Source organism: Otolemur garnettii, unplaced genomic scaffold (genome assembly GCF_000181295.1).
Source record: "Otolemur garnettii isolate 467f Iridium unplaced genomic scaffold, OtoGar3 scaffold00123, whole genome shotgun sequence".
Lineage (NCBI taxonomy): Eukaryota > Metazoa > Chordata > Mammalia > Primates > Galagidae > Otolemur > Otolemur garnettii.
This window is the reverse complement of record NW_003852518.1, coordinates 3,013,199-3,023,831: the sequence shown is the minus strand read 5'-3', so window position 1 is coordinate 3,023,831 and position 10,633 is coordinate 3,013,199. Positions and strand designations below refer to the sequence as shown.

The 10,633-nt window shown below is 42.0% G+C and overlaps 1 protein-coding gene across 1 annotated transcript in view; it reads left to right on the top strand.

The window, feature by feature from the left end:
• ABCA13 (ATP binding cassette subfamily A member 13) overlaps nt 1-10,633 on the top strand; it is a 557,155-nt gene that overhangs the window by 416,759 nt on the left and 129,763 nt on the right. Inside the window, exons 53-55 of the mRNA XM_003797747.1 lie at nt 1,883-2,136; nt 6,226-6,418; nt 9,629-9,738. Of these exons, the coding sequence (XP_003797795.1) occupies nt 1,883-2,136; nt 6,226-6,418; nt 9,629-9,738 (557 nt within the window). The remainder of the gene's footprint in view (nt 1-1,882; nt 2,137-6,225; nt 6,419-9,628; nt 9,739-10,633) is intronic.

Genomic DNA, 10,633 nt, shown 5'->3' with positions numbered 1-10,633 from the left:
GCTTTCCCATTGGTCACCTCATCCGCTTGAGAGCATGCTTTCCCATTGGTCACCTCATCCGCTTGAGAGCATGCTTTCCCATTGGTCACCTCATCTGCTTGAGAGCATGCTTTCCCATTGGTCACCTGGCTTCCTCCTGAGCACCTGCACATTTATGGAAAGGATGAAATGTGGTAAAGTGTATTAAAGCTGTCAGTATACAATAAATGTCTAATAGATACATGATTAACATTATAATTTTAATCTCAAAATAAAATATTTACTAAGTGGTTAAAGTTATGGTAGATTTTGACTTTTTAGATATATTCTATTTAAAATTTGTGTTCAAATACGTGGCTTATCTTAGATATTTTTTTGTTTTCTATGGAATTCTATCCTGTCTGATCTCTTCCAATTTTCTTTCTTTTCTGTCTTTCTTTTTTTTGAGATAGAGTGTCACTTTTTCACCCTTGGTAGAGTGCCATGGTGTCATAGTGCATAGCAACCTCAAACTTGGTGCTCAAGTGATTCTCTTGCTTTAGCCTCCCAAGTAGCTAGGACTACAGGTGCTTGCCACAACACCTGGCTATTTTTAGAGACAGTCTCGCTCTGGCTCAGGCTAGTCTCTGACATGTGAGCTTAGACAATCTACTAGCCTTGGCCTCTCAAAGTGCTGGGATTAGAGGCATGAGCCACCATGCCCAGCCAGGTCTCTTCTCATTTTCTCCCTTACTCATATTTGTTCATGTAATACCACTTAGTTATGTATCTAATAATGACAACTATGTATACTTAATATTTATTGCATACTAAGAATGGGCTAGGGATTTTTCATGTAATTCAAATGTCACAGTCACAGCTCCTAATCTTATCTACTCATTTAAACACGTTACCTTGTGACTATTAATGCTACACATGTGCCTTGGTCTCACGGTGCTAAATGTATACCAAAATATCATAGAATAGCTGGATTAAACAACAGACATTTATTCCTCACAGTCTGGAGGCTGGGAAGTCCAAGGTCAAGGTGATTTCAGATTTGGTGATCAATCAGAGCCCTGTTACCAGATTGTAGACAGCTTTTTTTTCACGGTGTCCTCACATGGTAGGGAGAGAGAGAGCTCTGGAGTCTCTTCCTGTTATTACAGGTGCACTAATTCCATGCTGGGTCTCTACCTTATGACCTCCTGTATACTTGACTCTCAACAGCCCCACTTCCTAATGCCATCATTCTGGGAGTTAAGGCTTTAATATGTGAACCGGGTTGGGACACACATATTCAGTACCTAACATTTGGCTCTAGATCCCCCAAGATTCATGTTCTTCTTCTGTAATAAATGAATTCATTCCATCCCAATAGTCCAAGAGGTTCAGCACTTCTCAACCTGTGGGTCTCAACCCCTTTGTAACAGTGAAATACATCATAGCATTGGGAAGGTTGAGAACCACTCTCCTAACTCATTGTAGCATCAGCTTTAAAGTCTAAAGTTAAAAGTCTCACCTAAATATTATCTAAATTGTATATGGGTGAGACTTAAAGGTGTTTTTTATCCAGAAGCAAATTTCTTTTTATCTGTGAATCTGTGAAATAAAATATGTTATGTGTCTCCAAAAATATAATGGTGGGACAGGCATAGGATAGGCATTCTCATTCCAAAAGAAAGAAATTAGAAGGTCCCAAGCAAGCAAAATCTAGCAAGGAAAATACTATAAATACCATTATATCTAAAATTTTAAGAAGAATCTTCTGGTTTGATAGCTGTCTGAGAGTATCATTGAATAGTCAGGATGGGGGACATGGAGCACAGGACTAACCAAAGAGGAAAAGAAGTTATTGACATATGTTATGAAAAGAGAAATAGCTTTTAATTTTGATTTCTTTTTTCTTTATTTTACTCTACAGAATTTACAGAACATCTATGATGTCCTCAAGTGGGTATTTACTATTTTCCCTCAGTTCTGCCTGGGTCAAGGACTGATAGAACTCTGTTATAATCAGATCAAATATGACCTGACACACAACTTCGGCATTGATTCCTATGTGAGTCCCTTTGAGATGAAGTTCCTGGGCTGGATCTTTGTAGAATTGACCTTACAGGGCACAGTTCTTCTCCTTCTGAGGATTCTGCTGCACTGGGACCTTCTGCAGTGGCCAAGGTATGTTCTGAGGGCTCCTCTTCAAATGGCACTGGCTCATGAATAAAGAGAGAGAGAGAAAAATACCTCCTGCAGCCTGTTAGATAAGAAACCCGTCTGCAGCCTGGTGCAGTGGCTCTTCTGTAATCCTAGCACTCTGAGAGTTCAAGGCAGAAGGACTGCCTGAGGTCAGGAGTTCAAGACCAACTTGAGCAAGAGCAAGACCCCATCTCTACTAAAAATAGAAAAAACTAGCTGGGCATTATGGCAAGTGCCTTTAGTTCCCCCAACTGGGGAGGCTGAGGCAAGAGGATTACTTGAGCCCAGGAGTTTGAGGTTGCTATGAGCTATAATACTGCGGTGCTCTAGCCTGGGTGGCACAGTGAGACTTTGTATCAAAAAAAGAAAAAAGAAAGAAAGAAAAGAAAAGAAATGAGTCTGATCAGTGTTCTACCTGGTTCTAATGAGATTTTACTATTTTCTTCAGTTTTGATTGGTGTGAGTCACCAACACTAGGAAGGAGATTTCAGAGGATAAGGTACCAGCCCATTAGATCATCTTTTCAGTTATTTTGTTGTCTCAGTATATTTTTTACTTTGAAATTGCTCAATTTCCCCATTACCCTGTAGCACTTAAGATGAATTTGGTTGATACCATAAAATAATTTATTTTTGGAATTCAGTGAATTAGACTGAATTCAGACTGAATCCCAGTGACTCCTGCAAGCATGAAGCTTGCAGGGAAAACTCAGGGCAGATAACCATGTGCCCTCCCTCTGCCGTGTCCTGTTGCTTCTTGCTGCCATGTTCTCATCTATGTTAGGTGAGGACCCAGTCAATGGCGCAAGAGGTACGTGTAGACGTATGGATACACAATGTGGCCAGTATACCTGCACAGACACACACACGCCCCCACTACTGGAAACAGGATGTAAGGTGGCTTTGCAAGGATGTGTGAATAGTGTCACATAACACATTTGAAATGCACGAGGGAGAAATGTGCTTTCTCAGGAGAGTCCACAGTGGTGTGCTCCTCCCCTGTGACCCTAGTGGCCTAACCTGTAATCCAGTGACCTGCTCTTCCTGAGGGTTGTAGATTTCCCTCTGACTTCTACTTAAGGAAAGCCTCCTTATGGAGAAATTACTAAAAATTACTAATCAATAGCATGCCATTGGAGAACCTACTGAACATAATAAAGACGTATGATTAATGTTTCATGCTGAGTCTCATAATAGATTACTTTCCTTTCACCCATTTCATAATGCATTTCCTCACCTAAACCTGTTTAAGCTGCCAAAGTAGAGAATCTGGAATATAAATCCAAATATTCTTTTTGATTGACCACAGTCATTACTTTGGAATCTGCAGATTTCCAATTGCTAGCCAAATGTGGCATAGAATTCTGAGTGTCTTTCAAACATAATCAGTCCTCTGATGTCCCTTACTAATTTACTCTATTTTAAAACCTATAATGTAGGATCCCTTCTGGCAGATTTTAGGGTGCTCCATTCTCCTATAGAATGAAAGACATTTCTTTAAAAAGGAGCCTTTCTGTGTTATCTCTACTTTGTAGAATGAAAATATAAGTTGAACCGTATTTTTAAATAATATCTTTACTATACAGAGTAAAGAGGCAATTTTTATTGTTGTTTTTTCTATGTGAAGGTTATAGAGCACATACATTTAAGCTTATTTAGACACTAATTGCCTATTATTCTATGGACCACTGTTACAATGACTGTATGAACATCAATTTACTTTTTATATTCAGCTCTAACCAGGTCACTAATTGTTTAAAAGGTCAAGTCCAAGGTTCTTAGTAAGGCCCCTGCTCATCTGGTGTCTCCTGCTCAGTAGAGCTATCTGTGGTCTTTCTCCCACTCCCACAGAGATATTTGCCTCTGATCACCTCTGTTCCACTGAATTCTCAACATTTATCACCTCCTTTTGTCCCTGCTGTGCCTCCTGGGCTGGTCTGATGCCCTCTCAGTGTTTTCATTACATCCTCTGCCTTTATTGACACATTTATAGTGTGTTATAATATTTATTTATATGCTAATCATCTCTGCTTGACTGTAAGTTCCTCATGCAGGAAAATTATGCTTTTCGTAGTTAAACCTTGGAAAAGAATAGAAAACCCTGCCTTGTGTGTCTGGGGATGGATGGATCCTGCCTACCGTACTGGGCAGGGCCCTGTCACTGGCACTTGCCGAGTGCTAGTGAGCCTGCTTTATTTCTGTCCTTCCCTGACTGTGCTGACTCCTGTCCTACAGTCCTGTGTCCTGCGGTCTTGGCTTTCTTTTAAGAACACTGGTCTCCATTTGTACCTGAGGCCTTATTCTGTCTCCTGTCTGGAGATGAACTTTGCTCTCTGGGCCCTGGGTGCTGGCTGTGTTGGAGCAGCCATCTGGTGCAAAAATTAGCTACGTAGCTGTCTGGAGAGTTCTGCTCCATGCAGGGCCCATCTGGACTCTTTCTCTCTAGCACAGACATGATTGTTTGTGATTATCAGTAGGAAGGTATTTTTTGTGGCACATTTCTGGGCACAGTTCCATGAATATATTAGGAGATGGGATTGTGGTGAGGGGGATGGACCAGCTGTAACCTCTGTCTCTTGTTCCCCCCTACACTAGAATGGCTTGAGATTGAGACAAGAGTGCACACCTGGGCCTTCCCCAGGACCCTGTATAGGAAGCCCTGGGCAGGAGACCCAGGAGCTATTTTTAAAACTCGCCAGGCAATTCTCATAGGGAGAAGACGGGAACACTGCCCTGGCTCACTGTGTCTCTGTGGACCTGGGAGACGGGTGAGAACACAGGTAGCCTGCTTCCTGCTAAAGCAAGAAAGACCTCAGGAATACCAGGACACAGAGGAGTTGAGAACCACACCCTCATCTGGGAAAGTGAAATAACATTCATGCAGAAAACTGTGAAATTAAATGAATTTTAACAAACCGAACACATTCATGTAACCCCTCTCATTAATAAATTGAATGCTCTCAACACATCTGATGGCCCCTGGGCAGTAACTACCCTGTAAGGAAATTGCAGTTCTTTTTATCTCCATTGATTCATTTCATTTTTTATGCTTTTAAATGTTATATAAATGATGTCATATAATACAGTTCCTGAGAATTTGTCTATATGTTCTATGTGGAATAAATTACATATTTGTCAAATGGTGATTTCAGGTATAGAAAATTATACAGGAAGGAAAAAAGTATGAGAAGGAGCCTGGGAGCTGGCGAGGGATATTTAGTACCTTTGATATAGTTTAAGAATCATGAGAAGCTGCAAAATAAGTACAAAAGTTCCAATCTACCTTTCACCCAGCTTTTCCCAATGATAATGTGCTTATTGATATTACAGAGCAGTGTCCCACTGTCCAAACCAGGTAACTGATTTGGTTATAATCTAACCGAGCAGCCTGTGGAATCATTAAAATATAATCATTAAGTATATTTTAAATGATTAAACATAATTGTTAAAATGTTGGGAGATTACAGTTGACAGAGGAAAATGAAATTTAGTTGAAAATTAAAATGCACTGGATTAAAAATCATAAGGAAGATTAAAAAGAAGCAGTACAGATTTAGAATAAATAAGTTACAAGTGAAAAATTTGTATTAATTTGATAAATACTTACTGAACAGTTTTTCCAAATTACTGGCTATACACTACTTTTATAGGATGGTTCAACACAAACTATAAACTTATAATGTTTGGCTACTTTTACATACAATTTACTTTATTAAATGACTTGTTTACTAAAGGCACTTGAACAACTGGATGCCTTGTCATAATTTTGTGATAAATTCTTTTTACAGTTAGCACAAAAGTCTGGCCTGACTTTATTATTCATAAAATTAAAAGTTTTACTTTAGTGTGAATCCACTTCAGTATGTTTTGGCAAATGTATATTTTCTTAATCTAAAAAAATCGACTTTTGCTCATAATCAGGATGGCAGGACTTGGGTGCTCTGGACACAACTGACACTGCAGAGCGCTGGCAGTAGTTTCTTCTGTTTTTACAGATTGCTGACCTTTCTCTCTGGTAGCTATTCCAGTATAACTCTCAACGTCTGAGTTAACTCTGACTTTATCTCCCCAGGCGTCGCTCTGCCCTCCAAGGCATCGTCAAATCTTCTAAGGATATAGATGTTGAAAAAGAGCGAATGAGGGTGTTTGAAGGAAGGACGGGTGGAGACATCCTTGTGTTACACAACCTTAGTAAAAGCTATCAAAGCTTTTTCCAGAAGATCACTGCTGTGCAAGATATTAGTTTGGGCATCCCGAAAGGAGAGGTAACGGAGCTTCTGTTTTTACCCTCTTCAGTTGCAAACTCGCGCAACTCTAATTGCTGCTCTGCTTGTGTTATTCTCAGAATATCTGAAATCAGAACCAAAACAACCTTTAATTTCAGGCATTCCCACAAAATCAATGGAAGCAGAACTTCAATACAGGGACATTGGCTTTTAACACAGTAAAAAGTTTGCTGATGGATTGACAATTTACTTTGCTTCATAATTTTTAAAATGTCTTCCAATTGGGGAATTTTAATTACTGTTTGGACTGCGAGATGACTTTTTATTGAGTGCAAATATTGTATTAATCCACTTAGTGAAGGAAACCACTTTACATCTATTGACCTGCAGTGTTCTTTAAATGTCCAGTTAAGCCAATCTGGTGACACGCCACCCTAGCCAGGTAAGGGGCACCCACAGCGTGGCAGTCACTTAGGAATGTTTTCATGGATGTGACATTACATCTAGCAGCAACGTTTAATCAGAACTGACAGAAACCATTTAAATGGTCCTGATTTGTTCTCAATGCATAAAGGGAAATCTGCTCTGGGAATGATTACCTTTAATGAACTGTTAAAAATAAAAGAGCACCTTGCATTCGCATTGTTCCAAGTGCCTGAGAAACTCCGAGCGGGTCATATCGTTACCTGATTGGTATCTGCGTTCCGCTTGTGAGCTGAGAGCAGGCATTTCAAATGCCAGCGTTCTGAGTTAGAGCAAAGCCAAGAGCTGGATCTGAAGGAGTACAGAGAAGTGTCCTCACTCCCTGGGTTTCACGTCTAGCAGAACAGAACAAAATGGAAGGCAGGGTTTTGTTTTTGTTTTTTTTTTGTAGTTGTTGTTTGCTACTGCTCTAAGACCGGCTATGCAGTCTCACCCATCACATTGAACTGTTTCTACCCTTGACTGAAAAATCTATATTTTCAACAGTTTTGCCATTACCACTCCATGGCAGTTGTAAGCAAAGGGATGCAGGGGCTAAAGGGAAACTTCTTTGCCTCCTGAAGCTTTGCTGAAAATTGCCGAAAAAGGGAGCTTAACAGGAAGAAGGCATCCAAATGTATTTGATCATAGTTTTACACGACATGGGAACCTTCTTTATAAAGACCCAAAGATACAGGGGAAACCACTGAATTTTATGCTTAGATTCAAAGTGTGGGCAGCCATGTAGAAATATGAGTGGGTTAGACGGGTGTAATTAAATGCTGTAGACTGAGTGAGGAAACCCATAGGCCTGTCTGTCCAGGTTCTTCTTGGCCTCTCTCTGCAATATCCTTCCTTCTGGTTGTGGGCAGCGTCCTCTCTGAAATGAGAGTGCTATGACCTACAGTCAAACAAGGTCGGTCAGCTAATTTTTTTAATGGCAATTTTTACACAGAAGGATTGTGAGGATTGGGAGTTAGACTAATAGTTTTAGGTTTTATGGCTGGCTTTGAGGGGGAAAGAGTTCTGATGTCTCTGAGGGATTCTAGTTTCTATGACTAGACTCAGGGCAGAATGGGACTAAGGGATAGGAGGGTAGGAAGTCAGAGGGAAGCTTAAGCTTCTGAGGCTGCTTCAGAGAGCTTCATTTTTAGAGTATTATTTCAAAGGCCCAGCAGGGGTAAGAGAAAAACTTGGAAAATTTTTAAAGAATGATGTTCAGGTATCTGAAATGGTCCAGATAGCCTTTAAGTCTGGATTGTATTCCCTAAGCATTTGTGAGTAGCATGGTTTAGTTGCTTAGATGGAAAGTGTATTGCAAGAGCCTGTGGGAAATACAGAGATGACTACAACGCAGTCGTGTGTGGGTTGATGACAGGACAGGTTGTGAGAAACATGTTACTGGGCAATGTCTTCATTGTGCAAATATCGCAGAGCTCACAAACGAGATGATGCGGCACAGCTGCACCTGGGCTGTCTGATGTGCCCTGTTGTTCCTAGAAGCCAAACCCACATGGCATGCTCTTGCGCTGACTACTGCAGCAGCTGTAACACACTGGTACATTTTTGTGTGTCTAAACGTAGGAAAAGCATAGTAAAAATACTGGGTCATAATCTCATGGACCACTATCGTATATGCCATCCATCATTATCAAATGTCATTATGTGGTGTCTGACTGCACGTCCCTCTTCCTATAGGAATTAATTGAGTAGGAAACAAAATATAAGTACATAACAGCATGAGCATTGCCCTAAGGCAAGACAAGAGTGAAAGGCACTGGACAGTGTCTGCAGTGCTACAAGTCCAGAGTGGGTGGCCGGGCAGAAGGAAGGGCAGTGGAGGGCCTGGGCATGCAGGGGAAGCTTACTTAAAAGGCTGAGTTTATACCTAAGCCTTAAAGCATAGACATAGTTTGGAGAGGCTGATGGTGGCATATCCAGGGATGCTCAGCTAGCTCAGCTGCGGTCTGCCAGACAGGGACATGAAGCAGGGCAGGCCTGGACTGAGATGGGTCTATATTTCAGATGATGGGAGAGATCCTGGGGAATTGGTAAAAACATAGTGTTTAAAGTAGGTGGTAATGCAGGAGAGCAGTGAAATCCAGAGGTAAGAAGAGGGTTATGTCTTAGGTGGGTGTGGTGATGGAAAACCCAGAAGTAGTCACCTCCAAGATATAAGGAGCCAGGAGGCCAGTTCATGTCAGTCGGCAGTAACTTAGTCATCAGGAAACAGCTGTCTTGGAAGGAGATTGCTAAGAAGCAGAGAGACAGTATCCAAAGTGGGATCTCAGGCAAAGTACCGGCTGAGACACGATACAGAGACAAAGTCTGGAAAAGTGAGTGAGGAGGCCATTTTTCACATGGACTGTAAGGCAGAATTGGACAAAGAAATATAGATATGAGTATGGGGAGAATGGAAGATGGGATAGTTTATAAAGTACTTCAAAATACATAGAAATGAAATCAGGAGAATAATTGTTATGAGACGTTAACATCCAAAGAACATTATATTAACTCTGCATAATTTAGGGAACCTGGCATTTACTTCTCATCCTCATGAGTTTTTGATACATGAATTTACTTGTTCATAAATTAATGCTGAAATTATTATAGTACTCATGCCATGATGTTTTTGAAAAGATTTTGTACTCTATAAAACACTTTATATAATGGTATGATTAAAAAAAGAAACTATAAATATCAAGCCCAGTGGCAACTCAGAATTGACCTAAAGCAAATGTCATTCCTGATATAATTTTGATTTTATTTAACTTTATTTCCTCTTAGTGCTTTGGACTTCTAGGGGTGAATGGAGCTGGGAAGAGCACAACCTTCAAAATGATGAATGGTGAGATTTCCCCGACTTCAGGATGTGCTGTCATCAGGACGTCCAGGGGGTAAGATCCAGACTTAAACATTCTCGCTGTCAAAGGAGATGATAATCAAGCACAGAGTCCTCCAGGATTCTCTTAGACCCATGGAACAATGTTTGAAGACACAATTTTCCTCCAAATTTACCTTTCAATGAGCAATTCTCAGAAAGAGAAAAAGAGATCCTAAGTCTGAGTAAACTGAGCTCAGTACTTCCAGCCCAAGTCAAGGGCAGACCAAGCTGTGGGCAGACCTCTCTCAGGCATCAGTGTGGGTCTGAGGTGTGGGCTGGAGGAGGTGGTGTCACACAGCAGCTGCGGGCAGACCTCGGGCATCAGCGTGGGTCTGAGGGGTAGGCTGGAGGAGGTGGTGTCACACAGCCATGGGCAGACCTCTCTCAGGCATCAGCGTGGGTCTGAGGTGTGAGCTGGAGGAGGTGGTGTCACACAGCAGCTGCAGGCAGACCTCGGGCATCAGCGTGGGTCTGAGGTGTGGGCTGGAGGAGGTGGTGTCACGCAGCAGCTGCAGGCAGACCTCTCTCAGGCATCAGCGCGGGTCTGAGGTGTGAGGTGGTGTCACACAGCAGCCATGGGCAGACATCTCTCAGGCATCAGCTGGGTCTGAGGTGTGGGCTGAAGGAGGTGGTGTCACACAGCAGCCATGGGCAGACCTCTCTCAGGCATCAGGGTGGGTCTGAGGTATGAGCTGGAGGAGGTGGTGTCACACAGCACCTGGGGGCAGACCTCTCTCAGGCATCAGTGTGGGTCTGAGTTGTGGGCTGGAGGAGGTGGTATCACACAGCAGCTGCGGGCAGGCCTCTCTCAGGCTTCAGCTGGGTCTGAGATGTGGGCTGGAGGAGGTGGTGTCACACAGCACCTGGGGGCAGACCTCTCTCAGGCATCAGGGTGGGTCTGAGGTGTG